At 52.6% G+C, this 26,645-nt stretch overlaps 1 protein-coding gene across 4 annotated transcripts; it reads left to right on the top strand.

Annotated features, from left to right (window-relative positions):
• The first annotated feature begins 553 nt into the window (after window positions 1-553).
• Window positions 554-22,550, top strand: NAA60 (N-alpha-acetyltransferase 60, NatF catalytic subunit). 4 transcript variants are annotated; one of them, XM_041749364.1, is made up of 6 exons: window positions 554-1,050; window positions 15,603-15,821; window positions 18,252-18,381; window positions 19,695-19,791; window positions 21,030-21,284; window positions 21,545-22,208. In XM_041749364.1, the coding sequence occupies exons 2-6, from the start codon at window positions 15,712-15,714 to the stop codon at window positions 21,904-21,906; spliced, it is 954 nt and encodes a 317-aa protein (XP_041605298.1). In that variant the 5' UTR covers window positions 554-1,050; window positions 15,603-15,711; the 3' UTR covers window positions 21,907-22,208. The 4 variants fall into 4 exon arrangements, with proteins under 4 accessions (XP_041605298.1, XP_041605297.1, XP_041605300.1 ...); XM_041749363.1 differs by having other exon boundaries at window positions 557-1,050; window positions 15,706-15,821; window positions 21,545-22,207; XM_041749366.1 differs by having other exon boundaries at window positions 734-1,050; window positions 15,706-15,821; window positions 22,085-22,213.
• The last annotated feature ends 4,095 nt before the right edge of the window (window positions 22,551-26,645 follow it).

Genomic DNA, 26,645 nt, shown 5'->3' with positions numbered 1-26,645 from the left:
TGGGATTCAATCCCAGGTCTCCAGGATCGCACCCTGGGCCAAAGGCAGGCGCCAAACCAGTGCGCCACCCAGGGATCCCTCCTTGTTGTTTTATATTGCCTGTTACACTGCTCTTGGTCTATTTATACCAGTTACCTTTAAAACTTTTCATCTCGTTAGATACTTTTTCCTTTTCAGAATGTAAAAAAGAATATGTCTTTAGCTTGTCTAAAATAGTGTTAATTAAAAAAAATAAAATAAAAGTGTTTATTTATACTTTTGATGTGTGATAACGTTTATTTTCTTGGATGTGAATTAAATCCTTTTAGGGTGGATCATTGTAGCCTTTGGCTGTAAGTAAGGCTTTTTATTCCATGCTTTGGCTGTGTGGTCCACTTTTATTCGAAGGCAAAGAATAAACTCCTGCTTTAAAGTTACTATCAGATGTTGCTCAACACGAGTTCCTAGTAACAGAGCTGGAGTTCGATCCTGTACCTTGAGCGCAACCGACCCCAGCCCACTGGCACGGCAACAGCCCTCAACAGTCCGTGCGCGGAGATGGCCTGGCCGGGGGCCGCGTCGCCGGACGCCAGGGGAGGTGCTGCCTGCCAACCGAGTCCAGGCCACCACGCCTCCCCGGCTGGACGGCGGGGAGCAATCCCCTCCTCGGGCGCCCCCGGGGCTCCTCCACAAGGCCCGACCCGGCCGGCTTCCACCGGGGCGGCGACACCCGCGTCCTCGCCCGCCCGCTCGCAGGGTCGCCCGCCTAGTCCGCGCCGCGGTCGCCGCCGCCGGCCGCTTGCCCTCGCCGAAGGCCTGCCAGCTCCTAAGATGGCAGCGGCGGCGGCGGCGTCCCACGTGGGGGCCGGCGGCCAATGGGCTTCCGGCCTGCGCCGCCGGCCCGGCGCGGGAGGCGGAAGTGCCGCGGGCCGCCGCCTCCGTCCCGGCTGCGGCCCCTGCCGGTTACATAACTCGTTTAGGGCTCCGCGCAGCCCCGCGTCTCGACTGCCTGCGACCCCAGGATGCGCTGAGCCCCACGACGGCGTCCGCTGCCGCCGGCTCCCGCCCGAGGTGAGGTTCCCCCGGCTCGGGCCTGCGGTGGGACAGGGGTCGTGAGGGAGGCGAGAAGCCGCCGGGACCCGGGCGGCGGGGGGCCGAGTCGGCCGCGGCGGGGCGCCGGATGGCCTGGGCGAGCGGCCCGCCCCTTGGAGTGCCCAGACGAGTCCGTGGGGGGGCCGAGCGGTCGCGAGCTCGCTCCGGCCGCGGCTGAGGAGGCGCGCGGGGTGCGCAGGGCGGCCGCGGAGCGAGGACCGACGCGCTTCCCGCGGCCCCCCTCGCCCGGGCGCCCCCCGGCCATGCCCCAAGACGAGTGGGGGGCGGACTTCTGGGGCCAGAGGTCGGACGGGCCCCCGTTTCCCGCCAGGTCCCCCTCCTGCCGAAGGGCCTGGCCTTCTCACAGGTCAGCAGTTCGCCTGGCCCGACCTTTGCTTTGGTACTTGTTGCGCCGATTGTACTTCTTGCTGACTCGTTTGCCCCGCTGTGGATTCGTGACAGCCTGGGGCTCCATCTTCGTCGCCGCCGACCCTCTCCTCAGCTGTACCTTCTGGTCTTAAGACACGTCGATTCCTTACGTGTCTGGTAGTTTACAGCCGGCGGTGCAGACCCTACGGCAGCCCTGACCTCTCCTCCACCAGATCGGGCACCTGTCAGGGAAGACCGGGAGCCCGAAGCGCCTGTGTGCGTCCCCGTGGAAAATCGGGAGGGAGGCTGTGGGCCTCCTCGGGACCACCGACTGCACAGGACCCGGGCTTGCTCCACAGTGAACGTGGGCATTGGCAGCTTCGTTGATCTGTTTCATTCTGCCAATTCCGGAGCGCTAAAATCTTGTTACGCAGTTCTTCTGAGGCGAGATTGCCGCCCCACACGATGGCTCCCTGCGGTGCCCGGGCAGTGGTTAATCCGAGTGTCAGAACTGGAGAGGACATTGCTAAGTTGCAGAAGTTTCTCCAGAGCACTGAAGGCAGAAAACCTCTGGTTAATGAGTAACCCAGGAAAGGTAGGTGACTCCAGGTCATCTACAGAAATACCACAATTGTGGTGACCTCTTATGATGTAGATATAGGTGTGAAAAGTTATTTGTTTGGCTGGAGAGGGAGAAAGAAGAGGAGTCTTGAGCATCATTGAATTAAAAGGACTGGAGCAAAACAAATTCTCTCTCACACAAATCTCTGAATTGACTTAAGTTTGGAGAAGAAGGGATTAAACGCAAGGAGAGACTCCGGCGGCTGAAATATAAGTCCCGGCCATCTCTCCAAATGGACAGATCATCAGTCATGGCAGTGCACATAGGTCTGCAGTTAACCCTGTTTCAGGATTTTGTGTAGATCACAACCGTTGTGCACTTAGGCCCTGAGAATGCAGTGTGCCTGAGCTCCTTCTCCCTTGGGCCACCGATTGCTGCAATTCCATATCACTGAGCTTGCAGACAGGCTGGGATTCTATTAAGACAGTTAAAACCTGTACAAAACAAAGTCAAGGCACGGTGTGGTGTTGACAGGCCAGAATAAAAAGTACAGGCATGTTTTTTAAAAGGTCTGTGCCTCTCTGATTGTAACTTACAGCGGCTTTGTCACCTGTTTATTTTAACCTCACCCACACACAGACTTCAGATGTGACTTGAAATTGCTTAGCAACAACATGCCTCAGCCTGAGATGGAAGAAAATTCCTGGATGTTAAAAGATATGAGAGATAAAAGATACTTACACCTGAATTGGGGTGATGCTGTCATTGCTGACTGGGTACTTGGCCCCAGAACAGTCTGAACCTCAATGTAGTATTAGCAGCATTTTGATTTCTAGCAACCTGAGGTGCATTTAGACCAGATGGACACAGCATCCTCACACTGCAGCAGCCACAGGTAACACAGGGTAGAGAAGAATCCTGAGAGCTCTGAATTTAGGGTGGCATGTGTCTTTATACTGCTGAAATGACCCAGAGGTCTCAGCTGTTGGTGACAGCTCTCCTACCTGAATAGAGAGCTGGCTACCTATCAGGCAATGTCTTCTCTTAAATGGTGGCTGCTCATCATCTAAGTTTTATCTCCATTATCTTCCCTCAACATCTTTCTGGAAGAAATCCACAAAAGCCCTCATGATTTTTCCATCTCCATTCGTTGTTTGCAGAAAGCAAGCTTGGGGTTTAGACTCTGTGTCAGAGCTGGTCTTGCTCATGTCCATGTGCACTGCTTTCAAGTGAATGCTGATCTGCAAAATAATGCTGGACCTCATGGGTCTCTTTCTGGCTAAGTTCAAATGCTGATCTTTTTTTTTTTCCCAGCAAATATCTCTAAGTGTCTTTGATAACTTCAAGATCAGGCTTCCTTCCCTAAATATCATTCTTTTTAGCATGGCCTCTGATAGGAGCTAGCTGGTAGGCCAGCTCTGGGTTAGGTGAAGTCTTTACACCACTGACTAAAGAGAGACCCATGCATTAGAAAACCCAATGAGCAAATAGCCGGTTAGTATTCTGGTGTGAGCCTTAAGGCAGTTGCTAGAATGATAGGAAGGGGGTCAAAACAGGGAGCCAGCGCTTTCTGCAGGAAGTAGCTTGGGGCCCAGGTCAGCAGTTGAACTTCCTGGAGCCTGAGTGCCCCACTGCAGAGAGGCCGGCATGCATGTGACAGTCAGCCAAGGTGGCCAGGTCCCTGAGCCGAGGTAGATGGTCAGGGAGAGAAGGAGTGACGGTGAGTGAGCGCTGGTCCCTTGTTTGTCCTGTCAGCATCTCAAACTGCCCATCTCTTCACCTGAGACTGACTTCCCTCACAGGGAGGGCCCATGTGGCAGGCAGCAGGGGGCGAAATGACCTGTGAATGTGACAATGTAGAGATTTTTTTTTTTTTTTTTTTTTTTTTATGATAGTCACACAGAGAGAGAGAGAGAGGCAGAGACACAGGCAGAGGGAGAAGCAGGCTCCATGCACTGGGAGCCCGACGTGGGACTCGATCCCGGGTCTCCAGGATCGTGCCCTGGGCCAAAGGCAGGCGCCAAACCGCTGCGCCACCCAGGGATCCCCAATGTAGAGATTTTTAAATGTCTCTTCAAATTGTAAGAATGGTTACCCCTTGTGCCTCAAAATGGACTCTTAGTGCCAACTTTTAACCCCACGGCCTTGGGACAGCATGTCATTTTGTGTCCTGGTGCAGGAAGTAAACTTTCTGAAGACAGAGTGATGGTTGTAACAAGCAGAGAGGAGGTACTTGTGGAAGGGGATGCAGAACGACAGCTGAGAAAGTCTTTGTTCCCTGTGCTTCCACAGGCATGCCAGAGAAAAGTATTGTCGTCTTTTACAGACCATGTTAAAAAAAAAAATCTTGCAGTTCTATTTCTTGCTAAATACTGTTGTTCAAAATCAAATTGCGTTCCTCTTTTTTGCTTCCTGAATTCCTGAAATAAAACCTGTTTGGGCAGTGAAGTATTGGAAATTTGAGCCCATCTTGAAAATGACTGAGAAGAAAGAAGAAAGCAGTTTCATTATATAATAGAGCCTGTGGGTAATTGTCCCTTAGGTACTGAAAAGAATTCTTACCTGGAAAATGTTGATGGATAATATTTACACCTTTTTTAATAGTATTTATGAGAGTGCTGGTGGGTGCTTACTTCAATTTTGTTTTTTTCCAACCATCCTTCTCTCTTTAAACTCTTCAGAAGGGCTTGTTGGTCAGACTGTTGCTGCTTTCTAGTCTTGGTTTCAGGTTACTTTGTTTCTCCTCTGGCCTCTCTTTTTTTTTTTTTTTTGGCCTCTCTTTTTTAACACCATTTCACCGTGCCTACAGGGCCACCTGGGTAACTCCGTGGTTGAGCGTCTGCCTTTGGCTCAGGGCATGATCCCCGGGTCAGGGATGGAGTCCCACATTGGGCTCCTTGTGGGGAGCCTGCTTCTCCCTGTCTGTGTCTCTGTGCCTCTCTCTCTCTCTCTGTCTCTCTGTCTCTCATGAATGGATAAATAAAATCTTAAAAAAAAAAAAAAAAGTGTGCCTATAGGAAAGTACACTACAAATGGTCCTGGCATGAGTATACCTGTATATCCACCACCCCAAACAGCCCCTCAGCCCCTTACCAGCCAAGCCCTCTCCTATTTAAAAAAAAAAAAAAAAAAGCAAAAGATCATTTTTCAAAGAGTTTATTTATTTATTTGAGAAAGAAAGAGCATAAACCAAGGTGGGGGACAGAGGAAGATAGAAGAATGTGAGGCTCCATCCCAGGACCTTGGGATTGTGACCTGAGCCAAAGGCAAATGCTTAACCAACTGAGCCACCCAGTTGCCCCCAAAAAATCATTTTCTTGTAGGAAACACCAGAAACATTAACAGTCATTTTATTGGTGATGGGGTGAATAGGGGAGTCCTAGTTTTGCTTTATATTGCATATGAATTATTTTACTCTGTGTTCAGAGTAAAATAAAAAGGTTTACAAGAGCATTTGCCTCCTTCAAGAAAAGGGAAATGTTATTGTCTTATTTTAATTTCACTTTAAGTAATCTCTGTACCCAAGGTGGAGCTCAAACCCACAACCCTGAGATTGGGAGTCACAGGCTCTTTGGACTGAGCTAGCCAGGTGCCCCAGGACTGTTTTTTAAAACCTTTTAAAAAGTGGTCATCTAAAACTTGTAAATATTTTAAATTGGATTTTTTTTTAAGATTTTTTTTTTAAATTTATATATTCATGATAGGGGGGCGGGGGGAGAGGCAGAGACACAGGCAGAGGTAGAAGCAGGCTCCATGCCAGGAGCCCGACCCGGGACTCGATCCCGGGACTCCAGGACCATGCCCAGGCCCAAAGGCAAGCGCTAAACCGCTGAGCCACCCAGGGATCCCCTATATTGGATTTTATGAAACCATGAAAATTGTTTAAGAATTACATAGGAACCCTTTATGTTTACAAGTGTGGTTAGCGTCCTTATCTACAACTGCCTCCTTTTTGCTTCATTACAACTTTGAATCTGTATTTAGAACATTTATTTCTGGTATCAGTGCACAAAATGCCACACTATTCCAGGGGTCCAAGATCTAAAAGTTGGCACTAGGAGAGACTATTTCGGGGCAAAATGGATAATCATTCTACTTAGAATTTGCAGAGACACTATAAAACTTCCAAGTTGTTGCTAATTAAAAACAGCCCATGAGATAATTTTAATAAAAATATATTCATGATTTTCTCATATCACCTGAAAGTCTTTTTTTTCTGAAAACAAAAACAACTCAAGCTGTTGAAGAAGAAAAATAAAAGCTCAAATAATACAGAAATGAGTGATGAAGAACATAGACATCTGCTGTAATTCCAGAGGCAAATGCTGGCAGGAGGTAAAATTACTTTTTAAAAATAATATGTTAACCTCATGATCAGGTGTTAATTTATACCAAATTTGGCCCACTTTCATAATGAACATCTCTTTGATTATGAAGGATCTTAAACGCAAAGGTAGAGAGGCAGAGTAAAAACCCATCCAATGATAAAACCCAGCAGAGATGGAAACACGGAGGCGGGCAGCCTGGCCTGCTGGGGGGCGGGGGGCAGGCAGGCGGGGTCTCCGAAACCCGAGTCCCCTATTGCTGTGCTTTCTCCTTTCAAAGGGACTAGCTGACTGCTTCCCTCCCCCCCCACACACACAAACACACACACACACACACACACGTACACTCTCGCAGTGCTGAGGGCTGCTGGCAGCCTCTGGAGTTCCCTGTGGGAGAACACGTACTCCTGGCTGAATTTGAGCCCTAGACAGGGCCTAGTCGTGGCTATTGGTCAGGAATGCAGATTATTACATATATTTTTATTCCCAGACCCTAAAACTCCAGTTATTTACAGGTGGCTTGTTGTTACACGGGACCTGAACTGGGAACGCTATTCTGGGGTCCTAGTGCCCTGTCGGGCAGCCCGCTGCCAGGATCTCAGAAAGCAGAGGGGCTGAAGCACTTCTTCACCAGGGGTCCTAGGCCCGTCTGGCCCACACACCTGCGGTCCCCACACCCTTGTGCTCTCGCTGTTTCCCTGTGAGTGTGTGAGCTTGGCAGCAGAGGCTCGTCTGCGCCCTCATGTTCTATTCCGGGAACATGAGACACATCTGGAACTTTCTGACAAGGGGACCATGGGGGCTGCTCATGGCTCCACATCTCTGGCCCCCGGCTCCGGTGTCCTCCTTTGTTCCAGCTCATATTCTTTTTTTTTTTAATATTTATTTATTTATTCGTGATAGACATAGAGAGAGAGACAGAGGCAGAGACACAGAAGGAGGGAGAAGCAGGTTCCATGCCAGGAGCCTGATGTGGGACTCGATCCCGGGACTCCAGGATCGCACCCTGGGGCAAAGGCAGGTGCTAAACCGCTGGGCCACCCAGGGATCCCCTCCTGGTCATATTCTTTCTCATCTTCCTCTTCATCCTTGTCTCACCTCAGACCTGGACTTTCCTTCCCCAGTTTTGACACTGGCCTGGTAAGGCCACAAAAGGCAAAGAGCCATTCGGCCACCTGCCTACAGTCCAGTCCTCCGTCTGGAAATTCACTGGCGCCGAGGCCGTGACGCAGGTCCTTAGAACAAGCAGAGGATTCTGTTCGACTGTCATGACCAGCCTTAATCCCAATGCCTTTCCGAGGAGCGTCAGGGGCTTGCAGGTGGCAGACATGCACAGTGCTCTCAACGTATGCCCTCTGCATCTGGTGATTTGGCCTTGGACAGGAGGTAAAACAAAATGGAAAAATAATTTTTTTTTAAGATTTTATTTATTCATGAGAGACACACACACACAGAGAGGCAGAGGCACAGGCAGAGGGAGAAGCAGGCTCCATGCAGGGAGCCAGACATGGGACTTGATCCTGAGTCACCGGGATCACGCCCTGAGCCAAAGGCAGACTCCCAGCCACTGAGCCACCCAGGTGTCCTGGAAAAATAAATTTAAACAAAATAAGACCTATGTCATCTTGAGACACAGTGTGACGGTTAAGAGCAGAGCTCCAAAATCCCAGATGTCCTCCCCTGAACTGCACAGAGGCCTTTGTCTTTGCATTCTCACCCTCGAGAATCTGAAGGAGGACCCAGCCATCGAGTGCAGGCACCCCGAGTTCGCTGGCCCCTGGCAGAGAGCTTGGCCCCTGACTAGTGTTTGCCCTGTGGCCAGCAGCTCAGATCCGAACATCACCATCGTCCCAGCAGGTTGCCTTCTGCCCCTTCTTGGTGTCCACTGCCACATCTGCTTTCTGATTTCTGTCACCATCGTTTTCTTTAGCCAGGAAACCCAGGTAGAAATTCTCATTGAAGCCTGAACCTTTGCAGCTTTGTGTTTTAACTTCCAAGCCCAAAAGAACTTTGGGTTCCCTGTACAACATGCCCCTGCCTTTGTATCGATGCGCCTGTGTCTTTGTAGGGAAGTGTATGGAAATGTCCCAAAAGGTGGCCTGCATGTCTGAGGCTTTGGTGCTACATCCCACCAGCACCTGAAGGCTCAGAACTGAGACCTGACTTGGTGGGCCTGTGCTCTGGCTTCACCCACTGGCCCCTGTTGTCTGGTGAATCATTCACCCACTGGCCCCTGTTGTCTGGTGAATCCCTGTATGGGAGCCTTGTCCCATAAGCCCTAAGAGTAGCCCATAGCAATAGGAGACTGCTACATGGCAGACGGTTCTGGATGGGTAAGTGGTGAGTTCCTACAGGTGTCAGAGGTGGATTGCCTGGACTGCTTCCTGTCTAAACCAGCCGCTTGCCACACCAGCATCTCATGTGCTCTGCCACCCTCTCTGTAAACTTGACCTCTGATGCCAGTGCTTCCTGGGACCAGCACACCAGGCTCCCCTTGGGGTCCCCCTTTCCCTGCTTTCCTGAACTTTCTCCGCCTGCTGGAGCTGGGCTGGGACAGCTTGGGCACTATAAATGCTGCATTTTTCCCTTAGTTAAAAGTTTCTTTTTTCTATTTTTAAGTCAAGGCTTTTGAAAACATGGAAGTACTTTTTAATAGGGGTGTGAGAGTCCACGAATAGCTGTGCATCTTGGAGCCCAGTTTTTTTTCTTGAAAGTCAAACAGAGAGCAAATCCTGTCCTTTTAGTCAAGAGCCTTGTCCCAAGGATACTAGGGAAAAATTTATAAGTCCGAGGACATGAGATGCTCATTTATTATGGATCTCTCCCTTTGCTATCAGACTTCAACATAGAGGGTTTTTTTTTTTCATAGAGGGTTTTTAAAAAATCTTTTTAAATCAACTTTATAGAAGTTTAGTATACATAGGGCAAGATGCACCAAGTGAGTTGTAACACGTGCGTATATGTGTGTGTCTGTGTAACCACCACCACCATCTGCGTACAGAACTTCCAGTCCCCTCAGAAAGCGTCCCACCCCCATCCTCTTGCTCCCCTGTCACAGACAGCCTTACAGGTCAAGGCCTCACTTCCTAGCACTTACTTTGCTGCAGCAGCTCTTGTTCCTCAGATGCCCCAGGTCTGTCTGACCACCCAGACCCTGACTGCTGGCTGATGTTGCCGGGTGCCTGTACTCATTCCGTCCCCTGTGCTGGAGGGTCTAGTGGGAGCATGCTGTTGGTGTCCTGTCATGCTCTTCCTTTCCATGGGAGCTCAAGAGCGCAGTAGGGCACTACCAGTGAGGCACCTGGAGTTCTGCCAAGAACAGCGAGGGCAGGCAGTCATGGCACCCCACTTCTCGGGCTGGCTCGAGCCAGGCTCTCACCAGATGAACAGTCTAAAGAGCTGTTCCTGGAAAGAGGAGGACCTGGAGATTCCTGGCACAGACCAAACATTGGAGCCAAAAGTTGATTTCAGATTCATCTGGTGATTTGTGGTTTGTGTTGCTTTCTCAGCTGGAGCTGGGGGGTATCTGAGTGTGATCTTTTCTTTCTCAAAAGCATTTAAGTAGCTACCCTGTGAAAATTCCTAGCACGGACATTCTTGTCTGACACTCGATAACTTCCTCTGATCACTTCTTACACAGTGACAGATTTTTTCCTTTGAGTATGAAATAATTAAAATTGGCCCAGATCTGGAGTAAGCTACCAGGTGGACCTTGGTGAGCTGGCGATTCTTCCTCGGCTCTGAATCCATGTCTCCTGCCAGGCTCCCTAGCCCTGTTGGGGCTGGCACAGATGTGTGTGTGTGCATGCACGTGAGTGTGCACATAACCCCACACCTCAGGTGGCAGGTCTAGGCCAGCCCCCCATGGGCACCCGCACGAGTCCCTGCAGTTTGACTTGCAGGCTAGAAAGCTTCTGATTCTTTCTGGAATCTACTGTGACTGTCTTCAGAAAGAATTTTTGCATCCATTTGTTCACCAAAGAAACATTCACTCTCAGGATTACTTTTGTTTTTAACAGCTTTGTTGAGATACAGTCCACATGCTATAAATTGACCCACACAGGGTGTACCATTCATCATTTTTAGTGTATTCACAGAGTTGTGCATCCATCACATTTGGTTTCAGGATATTTTTACTGCTCCCAAAAGAAACCCTACAGCCATCGTCATCCCCACCCCCACCCCAATCCTGCTGGCCTCCAGCAACCATTCACCTACTGTCTGGATTTGCTTGTTCCTGACATTTCACATGACCAGAATCATAAATGTGGCCTTTAGTGTCTGGTTTCTTTCACTCAACACGTTTTCAGCATTCATCCACGTTGTAGCAGGTGTCGGGTTAAATGTCCACTGCATTTTGTCGATGCAGTCATCCACTGACAGTCCATAGTGGACTCCACTCCCACTCCCTCCTTGCTTGATTTAGAGGAGAGATTGTGGCCTTGCAGGGGTGTTGAGAAGGATTTTTATAGACCATCCTGTTTGGCTACATGGATTGGCAGATGGCAATGTGTTGGAGTTTGTCCACCAGGATTTTCCCTGAAGATTGTTGGAATAGGGAGAAGAGGACCCCCTTGTCCCTGGAGCCTTCTCTGGAAAGACTGCACTGAGGGACAGGCCTTGGCCTCAGCCTCGGCCTCAGCCTTGGATGATGTGGGGTTGTTGACTTTGACCCAGAGGCAGGTCAAAGGCAGGGACTCCTGGTTTAGGCAGGGACTCCTGTACTTACTTTTCTTGGCCCTGAGGGGAAGGGGAAGGACATTACCCTAAACTGGCCCTGTGGTTGGGTTGCCTGTGTGGCTCAGTGGTTGAGTGTCTGCCTTTGGCTCAGGGTGTGATCTCAGGGTCCGAGATTGAGTCCCACGTGAGGCTCCTTGCAGGAGGTCTGGTTCTCCCTCTGCCTATGTCTCTGACTCTCTCTCTCTGTGTCTCATGAATAAATAAATTAAAAATCTTAACAAGAAATAAATAAACTGGCCCTGTTTGATACTGAGCATCTTGGACAGCTTCAGGCTACTTCCTAAAACTTCCCTGTGTGCTGTCGATCCTTAAAACATCAGTGGAGTTTGAGATTTGGTTAACTTGGGTCCTGACCAGTGTTCCCTGAGCCCGTTAACCCTCTGAACTAGGCATGTAACCCAGCTGGGATCCAGAGTGCACGTCAGTGAACGAGCCATGGTTTGCTGAGAACTCCCTCTTCTAGTGATGAGGTGCACAGAGACTGTGGTGGTTGCTGCAGCATGTGGTGCTGCTTTCCCGAGTTTGGGGTGCAGGGTGCCAGAGGCATTTAAATGGGTCACCTGGCAAACCTCCCATCTATATCCAAAACTCAGCCTCTGTGGAAAAGTTTCGTTGGTTGGTTGCTTTATTAATTGGGACATTTTCACACATCCACTTGACATGCCTGCCATTCATCCAGGTCAACAGTTATTAACATTTAGCCACCTTTGCTCCAACTAAATTAAATTACAGGACATCCTGTCATTTTGTCTCTATGTATCCATTGTACATCTCTTTAAAGAGCATGAGCATTTTCTACACAACCACAATGCTGTTCTCTTACCTTACGAGATTAATGAAACCTTTGATTGTTGCATTTAGTAATTTTTTGTACATGTGTTCAGCCAGAGAACTGTTTTTTAACATGTCAGAGGTACTGTGTGTGGATCCAGAATTCAGCTAAAGGGGTTGGGGGGCAAAGGCTCTTTCCAGTGGAGGTGAGTCTGAACTGAACTCCCAACACTGAACCAGCAGCTAACAACCACCCAAGTTAGGAATCGGAGCAAAACTACTTAGGACATCAGTGTTAAAATTCAAGACCATGCGGTCACCAGCTGGCAGGCACCAGCAGCCCACGTTGATGGGCATTTCTTCTTTGGTTCCCAGCCCTTTGCCATCAGCAGCTCATTGCAGCCTCAGTGCTGTCCTGAGGGACCTAACCCTGGCTATTCTAGAGGGGATTCCGAGAGACTGGCTGGCTAAGGGCAAGACAGAGACAAGGCCAGGCTCAGTGTTTGATTCCACCCCTTTTGTGGAAGAAGGGAGGGTTACCCTCAGTTTGGGGGTTGTGCAGAAACCTCCTCAGGAGCAGCACTTTGTACCCGAATGTGAAGTGCCAGAGTCCATCCTGCTCTTGGTGGGCAGACCCCTCTAACCCGTGCACTCATGTTCTATGGGACAAAACAGCCCTTGGCTTGGGATGACTGGGGAACCACATCCTATCCAGTGACCGCTAGGATGTATCTTGGACAGGGGTGATTCATAAAACTCAGGAATTGCCATTTTTGGTTGACCAGTCCCATTTCCCACGAGGTGGCTGGCCACTGGAGAGGCATGAGATCCTTGAGGTCACACCAGAATGTTTTGGGCCACAGGCCATGTCCTGGATACCAACAGGGATGTGGGCTGGAGTGAGCAGCTGTAGATGCGGGTGCTGAGCCCTGCAGCGGCCCACTGTTCAGGAACCAAGTTAATGAAGCTGTTGTTTACCTAGAGATCAGGCTGGTTTGGGTCTTGATTTTGAAGGTGCATCTCAAGAAAGAAGAAACACCAAGTGACACGGGAAGGTCAGATGTGCCTAGTCTGAGGATAGTCTTTGTTGTTTGGTTGGTGTTCAGGTTTTGTTTTGTGTTTAGAACTAAGAACTCAAATACAGCCCAGCAGCTGGGGCTTGCCGTATCCCAGCAGCCTCTCACTTTAACTTTTGTGAGGGCTTGTGTCCCCCCCCCTTTTTTTTAAGATTTTATTTATTTATTCATGAGAGATACAGAGAGAGAGAGAGGCAGAGACATAGGCAAGAGGGAGAAGCAGGCTCCGTGCAGGGAGCCGGACGTGGGACTCGATCCCAGATCTCCAGGATCACACCCTGGGCTGAAGGCGGTGCTAAACCGCTGGGCCACCAGGGCTGCCCGTGTCCCTTGTTTTGTCAACACTGCAGACTGTCTCTGTCCTGCCCAGAAAGAGGCTTTTGTCTGGGTCAGCTTAGCTTTCAGGGGTTCCATCAAGATCTTGAATCCAAGACAGCTCTGTCCTCTTCTAAGTGACAAGTCTTCTAGCAGGGCTCCTGCCAGGGATGCCACTTCTTCCTTAGGTGGAGGCGGTACCTCCGCTGCTGCCTGACCCCTGGACCTGTTGGGCTCCACCAGGCTTTGAGCAGGAACAGACCCATGTCCCTATGAACATCCCATTCTGTCCCACTCAGAGCCCTGGGTGAAGGCACCTTGTGTTGCCAGGAGGGCCACGGGAGGGGTCCCCCCCTTGCAGACCCCACATAGGCAGTGTGCAGGCACTGGCTGAAAACACGGAGGGAGCAGGAGAAAGCAGGTCCCCTCTCATTTCAGCTGTTGAGCCAGTGCTGTGCAGAAGGATGTGTCAAGGTGGCATGGTCCCCACCTCTGGGATTTTGGTATGCGCTACAAAGACAGAACCCAGTGTGGCCACAGAGCCACAGAGCTCCTGTAGTACTTCCCCTTTCTCCTTCCCTCAGCCAGCCCTCAGTGACCCTTGGCCTGACTGCTCAGCAGCACATGGTCCTAGGGGGACGCCAGCCCCCAACTGGCCCTCAGAGGAGCCCTTCCTGCTGAGTGGAGCATGCTGGGGTTGTGTCCAGGGCTTAGAGGGTGAGCAGCTGCACCACCATCTCAGTGGTCAAGCCTCAGGGTCACTTTCAGCCCCTGGCAGCTGGCGCATTAGGACAGGTCCTCCCTGGAGACCCGGGAATACCTGAAATCTCATGGGAACCAGGCACCAAGGACGTCAGGGCAGCCAGAGCAGGTGACCTTGAAGGATTGTCGCAGGCACTTACTTGGGCTGGCTGAGGGCTGAGGGCTGAGGTCCGGGTCCCTGGGACCTTTGAGCTCCCTGGCACTGTCTTGGTGCACACTCACAGAACCAGTTTCTAGAGCAAGCTCAGGTGGTTGGTGATGACTGTCCTCTCAGGGTCCTGCCACTACCACCATTTGTTATGAAAAAGTTTGGGCGTGTAGAAAAATTGAACATGTGGGCAGTAAGTTCCTGTATTGTCTTATCTAACACCTGGATCCAGTGGTTCATAGTGTTGTGTCGTGTTTGCTTCCTCAGTAGTTAGAATCTCTTGAAACACTAAAAGTTAGTTTCCAATCTCACAGTGCCTCACTCCCAAGACTTCCTGTGTTATCACACCCTTCATTTTCCAAGACTGTCAGTAACAGCTTCAGAGCATCAGCTGCTGTCCCGCCTGTGTTTACATTTCCCCAGAGAGTTATTTTCACTTGTTCTTTTTCCCAGTAGGGATTTACACATTATATTTGGTGGTAGGTCTCCTCGCCTCTTTTGGTTTACTTTTTTTTTTTTTTAATAACCTTCATCTTTTGAAGATACCAGGCCAGTTGTCTGGAATGCCCCTCATTCTGTGTTTCTTGGACATCTTGGCACCCTCGACCTACAATTAGGCCTGGGCGCTCGATTGGGTCCGGGCCCAGCATTTTAGGTGGAACCCTGAGGTGGTTAGTGTATTTCATATCGAGGGTAGAGGCTGGGGGTCTGTCCTTGGGGGACCAGGGGCTGCTGGACCTGGGTTGGCAGGGTTGCCTTTCTCTGCACACTCAGTCAATCCTGGGGGTCCAGGTGCTGTGTCGCAGCCTGGACTGAATATACTCTCCTGACTTAGAAGAGTTGTTAGCAGGGCGCACACCTGGCTTGCAAGCTCAGGTCACAAATTCAAGCTGCACGTTTTGTGTGGAGGTTGTTGAAAGACAAGAATGTGGGATCCTTTGTTATGTATTCATAAATTATTAAATATAAGTAAATAGGTAAATAAGTAAATATATATATATATATAATTTTATTTATTTGTTTATTTTAAATAAAAGAGTTGTTGGCAACTCTTGACTCCTACTTTGACCTCTGGCATGTCTCCCAGTCTCTCTTCCTGCCCAAGAGTCCATCTGCCTGGTCAGTGAGGAGAAGCGGCCCATCCAGCAGGTGCCACTTCCACCAAAGTGCAGGCCATCTATGGCCTCCAGCAGGCCGGCCACCCCAGACGGGACCCAGGTGGGGAGAAGTCAGGGTGTAGGGCTGGAGGCTCTCTGTGGCAGCAGAAACAGCAACAGAATGTTGACGTGAGACCAGCCAGGGAGGAGCCGGGATGGGCTGGGGCAGCCAGTTTCCTCCTCTACAGTGGGGGCGACTGTGCCACCTGTGCTTGGGGCTGAGAGACAGCACACTCCATGCAGCTGCTGAAGACACGTCCATCCACGGGGGACAATACTAGCTTCCCTGTCTTGCTTGCTTCACAGGTTAGCATGAGGAGGAGGAGGAAGTAGCATGCGGTGACAGTGCCTGGTTGGTGGGCCGTGAGGGGGCGTGGCCGCCCTCCTGACGCCACTTCCCTCCCTGCAGGTGTGAATGACAGAGGTGGTGCCGTCCAGCGCCCTCAGCGAGGTCAGCCTGCGCCTCCTCTGCCACGATGACATAGACACCGTGAAGCATCTGTGCGGCGACTGGTTCCCCATTGAGTAAGTTGAATGGCGCCCACTGTCCCCGGCTGCAGCTGGGAGGGGTGGGGGAGGAGAACCAGAGCTGGGAGACTTGCTGTGATGGCCAGCATGACCTGGAGTCGCCATGGTGGCCCAGGATCACCTTGCCTGTCTTGGACCCCAGGCCTGGCTCCCTGACTGCCCTCAGCCTCTTTCCACCTCACTGTGTCCCTCCTGCAGAGAGTCCCCAGAAGGCCTTTCCTGAGATTCTTTAGTTAAAAAGATGTCAGTGCAGTGCTATTGACAATTCAGAAAAATGAGAATCAGTTTAAATACCATAATGGTGAGGACTGGGTTACACACGTTGGGGTTTGTTCCTGCAAGTGCTTGTTACTCAGCCAGGGGAAGTCTGCTGAAGAGGTATATTTGTTGATAAGAATTTTTTTTTTTTTTTTTTTTTTTTTTTTTTTATTTATTTATGATAGTCACAGAGAGAGAGAGAGAGGCAGAGACACAGGCAGAGGGAGAAGCAGGCTCCATGCACCGGGAGCCTGACGTGGGATTCGATCCCGGGTCTCCAGGATCGCGCCCTGGGCCAAAGGCAGGCGCCAAACCGCTGTGCCACCCAGGGATCCCGATAAGAATTTTTTTAATGAGATAATAAATGAAAAAGGAAACTAGAAAACAGTGTGTATCCCAATCCTGCATTTATTTAAAAACATGTACAAGATAAAAAAGCTTATGAGGCTATAAACCATGTAGCAGGGTATTTTCAGTAGTTTGTGGTGGGCAGAGTATCGGCAGCTGCAGTTCTGTCTGTTGCTAATGTGCACGCACAGCGCTCACAGTGGGAAAACTAGGTGCAGGCTTTTTATTTCACAAACTAGCAGCTAGAAGATCAAGCCCTAGGAGTGTAAGGCACAGCATGCTGATGTGGTGAATGCTTGAGCCTTACCATCATCACAAGAATTTATTATTCTCAAAAAAAATAAAAAACCAAAACCACACCCTGTTAAAAGTGAACTAGATTCTGCCAAGGATCGTGTTTCCACACGTCCTCACCGCAGACTGGTGGATTAGCCTGCTGCAGGTGGGGGCAACCAGCGAACCTCCTGTCTTTGCTGGGATGTGAGTCGCCTCAGCCCCTGGGACGTGGGCCAGCAGCGGCTTGACGGGCCACGGAGGGTGCTCTGCTTCTGCCAGCAGTGCCGCCGCCGCCTCGCAGCCCAGAACTTGCTTAGATTCAAGCCCACTGAGTGTGCTGGGCTGTAGCCTCCACCTCCAGGGGCGCCCGACCTGCCTGCCTCTTCTCACAGCCTACACCCAGGCTTCAGGTTCCAAGGACAGTGGGGTGAACTGCAGCGCCATGGGCTGCGTGCTGGCAGCTCCGAGTCCTGGCTGCTGTGCTGGCCGGACACTCTGGGGGCAGAAGGATGAGTGTGAGGAGGATCAGGGAGGGAGTACAAGTGATGCTCAGGCCCCATAGAACCTTCCAGTGGGTGGTCAGTGGCCTCTGTGGAGCAGAGCCGAGTAGAGGACCTGTCTGCTCTGTCACCTCGAGGGTATGGCGTCCTTCCCCAGCTCTTGGTCTCAAGAAAGGGCATCTCAGGCCAACCTGATACGTCTACACCAAGTTAAAAATCAAACCCACACACCCCTAGGCCCTGAGGGCCCCTGCCTTCCTGACCGTGTCTCCTCGCTGTGGCTGAGTCTGCCTTTTCGTTACTGTCCAGGGGCTTTGTGCTAAATGTTTCCCTCCCTGCTCCCTTGGGTAGGGGTCTGGGTGAGTAGCCCCTAACAACCCTGGCCACACCCTGCCCGGAGGGCTTGTCCCCATCCCTGCCCAGGGAGGCTCCGGGAACTCAGATGCCGCTCAGCTGCGACTTGGCCTTCCCCACACCCCCAGTCTTCAAAAGGACTCAACAGAATTCGTGGGAATCTCCTAGGTGTCTGTGGGCCAGCAAGGGCCATCAGTCCTAACCCATTCAGCAGCCCCTGCACATCCTGCTCTCATGGAGAGATTGTCATCGGAGGGTTTTTTTTTTCCCTCTCATCTCTCATGTAATGATAGTAGAATCATTTTTCCCATCAGAAATTCCCAGTCCCGCCTCAGCGCAGTTAAGTGTCTGACTCTTGGTTTTGGCTCAGGTTGTCATCTCAGTCATGAAATTGAGCCCTGGGTTGGGCTCTGGGCTCAGCCTGACGTCCACTTGAGTTTCTCCCATTCCCTCTGCCCACCAGCCCCCCATAAGCCTTTAAAAAATGTTTTTAAAGAAATTCCCAGTTGCGTCTAGACAGATTACTGCTTTAAGAAGACCCTTTGGTATAGGCTGAACGGAGGACATGCTCCTTATCAGCCGTGGAGCAGTGGGCAGAGCAGCCCAGGGTCCCCTGTGGCTCCACTGTGTGAAGCCCCACATTAGTTGAGCTTGAACTTTGCAAACAACCTGCGTTTGTTCTCCTCCTCAGGTACCCAGACTCATGGTATCGTGATATCACCTCCAACAAGAAGTTCTTTTCCCTCGCCGCGACCTACAGGGGCGCCATCGTGGGAATGATAGTAGCTGAAATAAAAAGTAGGACCAAGATACATAAGGAAGTGAGTATGTGTGGCGAGGAGTTGGTGGTCTTGTCAGTGCGCAGGCTTGTGACCGAATCACTGCCTGCTCTGTGGCCCTTTCTCCTCGGAGCCCACACTGAATAGGAGACTCCCGCCTATTTGGTTCTTCCTGTGCGTATGTGATACACATGTTCGGCGAGAGACCTAGTCGCAGGCCTCATAACCACTGCCGTTTCATAGTAGGGAAGGGTGAAAAAAAATCCCAGAAAACAAAATAGAGAGGAGTGTAAATGATACTCTGAGAACCCCCAAAGTTGTCAGGGGCTCTGGGAAGATCGGTGGTTTGTAGAAACAGCTAATTGTGCTGTGATTGGCTGAAGGACATGCTAGTTCTGGTTAGAAGCTCGTGAGGATAGAGGAATATGTCATTTCTTCTTCGGCTTCACAGAGCTCTCCAAGGTCTCTGTAAGGACTCCTGAGGTCTGCGGGGCCCCCATCAGCAAGCTCTGCCCTGAGTGTAGAGCTCGAGGTCACAGCCACAAACATGTTGCATGTGGTCGTCCTGGGCCAAGATGCTGCCTAATTATTTTGGTCTTCGAGACTGAGCAGCGTCGACCATGTGGGTGTTTACTCCAAGGACAGGAAAAAATGCACGACAGCTGGTTCTGTCTTTTGAGCTTCAGATTATTTCTTTAAAAGTACAAGGACGTCTGCCTTTGAAAGACCCGACCTGCTCACGTATACCCCATTTTGCTCATGACTGGATTCGGGCAAAGGTAGTTCTTTTAAGTCCCAGCTTCCTCCTGAGCTTTTTTCTTCTCCTTCGTCTTGCACGGTGGTCAGATTCGCCATCAGGCCAGAATTCTGTCTCCGGAACCAGGATGCAGTGGTGGGGTGGTGTGCTGGGGTGCTGCTCTGCCCACTGTGGGCAGCACAGGGCATGGAGGGGCCGCTCGAGCCCCCACTCCCTTTACTCAGAGACCATGTAGGGGGGCAGCGTAGGGTCCTGGAGGCAAACCTTTTTTTTCCAAACTTTGTCTTGTCCTGAGTGCCCAGGACGTGCTCATGTGGCACAGTCACCTCCCCATTACCACTGTACTCTTGCCCCTTGTCAGGTCCACAACACATCCTCAGGAGGAGGGACGGTGTGTGTGTCCTTAGTTTAACCATGTGCTGCAAGGACCTGCACCCTCTCATTTCTGCATGTGCGTGTGTGTGTGTAGTGGGGGGATGACTCTTAAACTCTGCCCCTCCAGTCCCTGCACCCCCTCCCCAGAGGTCAAGGCCGGGGAATTGGCGTGTGAGATGTGCCTCAGCCATTAACCGGTCTTTATATCTGACTTTTCCCTCAGGACGGGGATATTCTAGCCTCCACCTTCTCTGTTGACACACAGGTTGCATACATTCTAAGTCTGGGAGTAGTGAAGGAGTTCAGGAAGCACGGCATAGGTAAGGGGCACAAGCTCGCGGTGTGTGGCACGTGTGCTCCAGCCACCATGTCCGGTCCTTTCCCACGTGCTGGTGACTTGCCCATAATGTCCTTCATCCCCCTGCCCTAGGCGGACATTCCTCGCCTGCCCCTGCCCGCAGGTCCGCCTGCCCCACCTCCGCTCCGCTGGCCTTCAGCCTGTGCTCTTTGTACCTATCGCCAGGTCTCTGGGCAATGGCCTCGTTCTCAGATATGATTCGATCAGATGCGTAATGCGCCCAGATGTCCTCATCAGGGAACGGGCACCTCTTACCACACCGGCCACCACACACGTGGCTTATGTCTGGTCACAAGGTGTTCTTAATTAAGAGTAGAAAACATAATTAAAAAGCAGTCCCAGGGGATCCCTGGGTGGCGCAGTGGTTTGGTGCCTGCCTTTGGCCCAGGGCGCAATCCTGGAGACCCGGGATCGAATCCCACATCAGGCTCCCGGTGCATTGGAGCCTGCTTCTCCCTCTGCCTCTCTCTCTCTCTCTCTCTGTGACTATCATAAATAAATAAAAATTAAAAAAAAAAATTTAAAAAAATTTGTTAAAAAAAAAAAAAAAAAGCAGTCCCAGCTGCCATTTATTGGATGCCCTCATGCACAGGGAATGTGCCCCAGGCCTGTCTCCAAACTACCCCCTCTGCCTCACAGCCAGCGGGCAGCAGCCTTCCTGTGTGACCCAGGCCTGTCTGCCCTACCTTCTCCTGGGCTCCTATTTGCACTTTCTGTTGTCTGAAAGGTTAGTGAGTCTCCACCACAGGCCTAGCCCCTGTGAGGGAGCTACCTGGCCCCCATCTATGGTTCCAGACACCCGGTGGTCTGTAGCTGATGACCTCCATCTGGCCGCGGGATTTTAGGGGCTTTGACAGGGTGGTTATAGGAGTTCCATCTTTGGGATCCCTGGGTGGCGCAGCGGTTTAGCGCCTGCCTTTGGCCCAGGGCGCGATCCTGGAGACCCGGGATCGAATCCCACGTCGGGCTCCCGGTGCATGGAGCCTGCTTCTCCCTCTGCCTGTGTCTCTGCCCCTCTCTCTCTCTCTCTCTGTGACTATCATAAATAAATTAAAAAAAAAAAAAAAAAAAAAGGAGTTCCATCTTTGATACAATGGCAGGGAGATCTGTGGAGATGTTGGCAAGGTTACCTCCTTGTCTGCTTCACGTTCCTTGCCTGCCTGCCCGCCCTGTTGTGTGACTGTCACCCCTTCTCTGCAGGTTCCCTTTTACTTGAGAGTTTAAAGGATCACATATCAACCACCGCCCAGGACCACTGCAAAGCCATCTACCTGCATGTCCTCACCACCAACAACACAGCAATAAACTTCTACGAAAACAGAGACTTTAAGCAACATCATTATCTCCCCTATTACTACTCCATCCGAGGGGTCCTCAAAGATGGCTTCACCTATGTCCTCTACATCAACGGCGGCCACCCTCCCTGGACAATCCTATATCCTTTACTTCTCAAGGGTGAGGGATGTGGCTTCCCAGCCACAAGGGTGGCTCGTGGGGACAGGGCCCATGTGCCAGAGTCACATTGCCTTCACGTGATTCACAAGGCCAAGCTCACGGGCCCGTTTTTCCTGAGCAGATGGTGTTGTGGGTAGATCTGGTTGTACTCAGTGTTCCTCAGACTTCACCCGGCACAAGATAGAGGTTTTAACCATCTTGGCCAGTGATCCACCCATCCAACAAATACTGATCGAGAGCCTCCCATTCCCGGTGCCCAGAACAGATAACTGTGAACTGGTCAGACGGGAGGCCCCTGCCATCCAAGGGCCTCATGCTGGCTGCGCAGAAGACACACAAGGAGGGCGAAAACAGTCGCTGGCTATTGGCAGCGCCTGGGTCCAGACCTCCCTTTCCTAAGGCGTGTGACCCAGAGCTGCATCCCTCCCCTGCTCCCTCATCTTTAACCCTGTCTGGTCCAAGAGCGGAAGGAGGGAGGCCAGGAGACAGGAGACATCCTGATAGAGGCTGTGGCCCCAGATACCCTGAGGGCAACCGAGCAAGGAGTGAACTAAGTGAGGATAGAATTTACCCATGTATCCAAGGTTGGCCCCGTGGATCCTCCTCCTTGTCACAGGGATGAGGCCCAGCTGTCTAATGACTGAGGATGGGAGTGGACTGAGAACGCTTGCTCTTCCACCAGGCCTGGCGCCTGCCACCCAGTCCCTGTCCAGCAGCTTTGGTCTGGGTGTGCATGTGCCTGCAGCCTCTCCCAGCAGATCCTCTTGTATTCGGATGCCACTCTTTGTTATTTTGCACAGTGGAGGCCCCTCTGGCTGACAAGGCTTTCCAGCACCCCACAGAGGCTTAGCAGGCTCTGGGTCTCCATCTGCATGCAGTCCTGCAGATCACCACATGGGCCCCTGCTGACGGCCACCCAGAGTGTGGGGCAGGTGAGGCAGTTGGAATCTTCCTTAACAGAGCCCCACGGACTACATTCAGCACCTGGGCTCCGCACTAGCAAACCTGAGCCCTTGCTCCATCCCGCATAGGATCTACCGCCAGGCCCACAGCCTGCTCTGCAGCTTCCTGCCGTGGTCCAGCATCTCCACCAAGGGTGGCATCGAGTACAGCCGGACCATGTGATGCCCGCTGGGCAGCCTCCATCAGGCCCTACCCTTCGGCACCCTGCAGAACCCACCTTCCTGGCCATCTGGCTTCTGTCCTCTGCAAAGGAGCTGGTGGCCCCTTGCCGGGCCCATCGGCCTGCCCCAGCTGCAGGCCCGGTGCTACGCGGGCTCGGAGCAGAGCGTCGCGGGGCACACCTGGTCTCTGCCAGGTACACTGGAGCAGGTGGTGGGGAAGAGGGGAGCAGAGCCCAGTGGGATGATGGTACCAGGAAATTAAGCCCATGACACACCCAGCAATAAAAACAGAAGGGCGGCCTGCATGGGGGCTTGCTGCACAGGGATGTCGGGAAGTAGTACCAGGAGCTGAGTAGCCTGACTGACATCCAGAAACTGCCAGAAGGAAAGCAGAGTCTTTGAGCCCTTGGCCAACACTTCTGTCTTTTTACTTCCTGAACTACATTTTTAAAAAGAATGCATCCACATGGTTCAAAAATTGAGAAGGAACCAGAAGATGAAGCCACTCCTACCGCCACACCCAACCACTCAGCCCCCCTCCTGAGGGGTGTCTGATGCTTCTGTGTCATGGCCATGTTCCCAGGTCCCCTCTTACAGCAGCGGCTTGCAGCGGGTGCCCAGTAGACCAGAGCTCCGCTCAGATGCAGCCACTTCTGAGGGCCACAAATGCCAGCAGGGAGCTGGCCTCAGACCTTAGGGCCAGAAGGGGTCATGGGGACTGCAAGGCCGTCCCCTTGTGCACGGACACAGCCCAGAGCAGTTTGGTGGTTGGGGCTGACTCACGCAGAGTGCTCCACGACCCTCTGGGCTAGAAGCCCCATCTGCGCCTTGATTTGTGTGGGAACTGGGAGGGACTCAGGCCACAGAGGGCTTGTGCTTCGGGGCAGCCAGGGCCCCTTATGGGCTAGCGCAGGACATCTCCCCGGGGCCTTCACCCCTGCTCCCCTCTTCTTTCCCACAGGCTCTTCCAGCCCTCCTTCCTTTACTGGTAACCTTGTGAAACCGCCTCTGCCTGCACCCTGGTCCTGCCTCCACGAGCGTGCACCAGCCCCACTGGCCAGCTGTGGCGGCCTTCACTGTGGTCTGTTTCTTCCCATCCCCTTCCCCTCCACTGCCATTCCTTCCAGCTCCTTCCTTCAAAGCCAGAGTGAACTTCTGCTGGAAGGAAGGAACCCAACTGTTATGGACAGACCTGAGCCTAAAGACAAAGGAGCCTTGGAACAACGAGGGAGTGAAATCAAGGGAATGCCAGATCTTTGTCCAAAACCAGCCCACAGAAGCCTCGGATGTGGAGAACAGCCCCTGCCTCTCCATGAGGGGCTGGCTCCTGGCGGGCAGAACCAGAAGGCTTTTCACCCAAGCACAGGGCCCTGGGGCTTAGACTCTGATGCGGGAGGTCAGATCATGGAACAGTTCTCCACCCCGCGGTGGCCTCCTGCCCAGGGCTTCACATGGTCCCGGCAAGCACGGAACTGTCCATCACATGGTGGATGTTGGCTTGGGTGGGCTGCCCCCGGGAGCTGGGCTGAGGATAGGTGCCAGTGAGGTTCCCCCGGGGCCCCTCCCCACCCCCCCAAATCCATGAGCTGAAGCTCTAAGATGCGGACAGGAGAAAGCTGAGAGTGGTGTCGATAGTGGGGCCTGGCCTTCGGGGCTGGGGGCTGTTACGTGCCTTGCGGCCCCTCAGTCCCTGGGGACCGAGACAAAAGAGGCTGTCGGTGCCAGGAAGTGTGCGTGTGAACATCACTTGCTTCTGGCATCACCCTCACCTCCATCCCCCAAAGCTGCTTGCTGCCCGCCCTGTCCTCCAGAGTAGAGGGGGTGGCAGAGTCATGCCCAGTGTTGCTGCAGTTTCCTGGAGCCATGGCCACCAGGCGCCAGCCTGAGAGCAGGAGGAGAAGGGAGAGCAACAGGCAGGGGCCCTGGGTGACTCATGCTCCCCTCCCTCAGAACTGCACAGCCTGGGGCCGCCTCCACCCTCAAAGTGGGAGAACAGTGTTCTCTAGATGAGGACGAGGGCGAGCCCTGGGCAAGAGAAGCACTCTTCCTCCTTCGACCTCCTGACTGGCGGTGCCTCTTGGGGAGAGGTCCATGTTGCGGTGACCTGTCCCCACCTCTGCGCTGACCTTGGCGTCATGCTGAGGCTCAGCTTGGTGTTCTAATCTGAATCAGTGGTGATTGTGTGATTTTTATTTCTGCCCCGAGGGGTAAGGAAGAGTCTTCTGGAAGGTTTTGCCTTGGACATTATTCATAATTGAGCTCAGAGGCCTCGCCCTGCCCCTCCATCCCTGCCCCCAATCACTGCAGTGTCCAGCCCATTGTTGAATAGATTGTAGTGTTTTGTCTCATTACAAATAAACAGCCTTTAATTGGTCACATCTTGTCTTTCCAATGCTTGCCCACTGCCCTCTGGGCCCCACCCCTGTAGACGCAGCCCCCATGGCTGAGGACAGCTCAGGAACTGCTTGTCCACTGCCAAGTTCCAAGGATGGCTTCTAGCTGAAAGGGCTGATTGTTTTGTTTTGTTTTGCCAAAGAATGCAGCCGTGGGGAAGAGATTCTAGAGCCGACTAGCATAACCAGGTTCTGAGATCAGCAGGTCCTTAGCAGCCGCCTGATGTTTGGGGGGGCCCTGGCAGCTCTTGGCTTTAGCTAGGGCCTGGTCCAGTCAGGAGGCTCTGTCCTGGCTCAGAGAAGGTTCCACAGGTGACTCAACACAGTTGTCCGATGGGGACTCTGAGCCAGTGGACCCCATCACAGGAGCCTGGGGAGACCCTTGGGCCAAGACACCCCACCTTAGGAGCCTGAGACAGGGCACCAGTGTGTTCCAGCCCCTGGCTTCCACCAACCTCTCTTTGGAGCTTCTGGCCACTCTGGGGGAAGGGAGTCAAGTTTGTCACTCCATTGGACAGATGAAGAAAACTGGTTCAGGGACTGAGTTACCCCATGGCTGCTCAGCACGTGAACGGTCGCCAGAGAGCCCAAACCAGGTCTGAAATGAACTCCAGAGCCTGTGTGTGTTGCTCCCCAAGGGTCAGGCTTCATCCAGACAGGCCTCGGGGACGGTACCTGCAGAGCTGGGTGTGTGGGAGCCCCTGGGGTTGGGACGGGGGTTGATACTCCCACAGCGAGTGCCGAGCAGGGTCCCAGGTGCTGGCAAGTCCCACTTGGGTTATTTACACTGGCTGCTGAGGCAGCTTCAGGAGGAAGTAGGTGACTCCCTGGGGCCCTTGCTCAACTGTGTGGCCAATTATCAGTTTGCCCCCTGGGACGTTGGGGCTTCTGGTTGGGCCTTGCCCTGAACGCCACTCTGCTTTCCTGGGTCGGCCTCCCCTCAGCGGGCTCCAAGGACACAGCATCCCAAGGGCTGAAACAGACTCCTGGAGGCCTGTTGCAGTCCCCTCCAGCTGTTCAGAGGGTAGGTGGGGGCACCCCAGGGGTCAGTGCACACCTCCATGAGTGTTTCCTTCCCATCAGTCCCCAGGACACTAGAACTGTGGCTTTGCTCTCAGCCTCTTCTGAGTGTTTTTCAAGAAAGTCCTGGGAGGTTGAGGGGAGAACTGTTCAGAGGTCAGCCTAGCAGGTGTTCTTTGGGTCTAACTTGTCCGCTGCAGCAAATGTCTCTCCCAGGGAAGAGCTGGGGGTGCGGATCATCTGCCTTCCGTGACATCAAGTGAGGTGGCTCCATGGGGGCTAAAGGATCTGCTCCAAGAGGGCCCAGAGCTTGGCTGCGGCTGAGGCTCCGGTTCCCTCCACGTGGCCTCCCCTGGGCTGACTTGGTTTCCCATCATGTGCAGGGCTCCTTTCAATGGATTGGCCTCCCTCAGCGCACACACCCTGGAAACTGCCAGGCCTCCTTCAGGCCAGAGGTGACACCGTGTCATTTCTGCCACATTCTGTAGGTCAAGCAAGGCCCTGAGCGGGTCCCAGTTCAAGGCTGGGGTCCTACACGAGCCAGAATACCGGGCCCCACGCATTGGAGGCCGCCGCAGCCACTGACGGCAGCCTGGGAATCCCGAGACCTGGACTTGAGCAGTCTGTGCTCCCCCGTGAGCCTCACGGCTTCACCCAAAAGTGAGGGGATTGGCCCTCAATCTACAGGGACTGCGTAGTGTGGCTTCTGGCAAGGTCCGTCTTCTGCCCAGTGCCCAGGACAGCCTCCCTAACGTCTGTCCTCATCCCGGCCTTGGCCTTCTGGGCCAGTAGTAGGAGAAGACACCCTTTTTGTCACCCCCCAG

The sequence above is a fragment of the Vulpes lagopus genome, chromosome 3 (assembly GCF_018345385.1).
Source record: "Vulpes lagopus strain Blue_001 chromosome 3, ASM1834538v1, whole genome shotgun sequence".
NCBI lineage: Eukaryota > Metazoa > Chordata > Mammalia > Carnivora > Canidae > Vulpes > Vulpes lagopus.
Note: the sequence above shows the minus strand (reverse complement) of the source record. Positions and strands in the feature narration are given on the sequence as shown.

Bases quoted from the DNA above. Each gene is read 5' to 3' on its own strand.
- NAA60 (XM_041749364.1), top strand. From the start codon at position 15,712: ATGACAGAGGTGGTGCCGTCCAGCGCCCTCAGCGAGGTCAGCCTGCGC. The intron at 15,822-18,251 runs GTAAGTTGAATG...TCTCCTCCTCAG, and splicing joins GGCGACTGGTTCCCCATTGA to GTACCCAGACTCATGGTATC. The intron at 21,285-21,544 runs GTGAGGGATGTG...CCCGGTGCCCAG, and splicing joins ATATCCTTTACTTCTCAAGG to AACAGATAACTGTGAACTGG.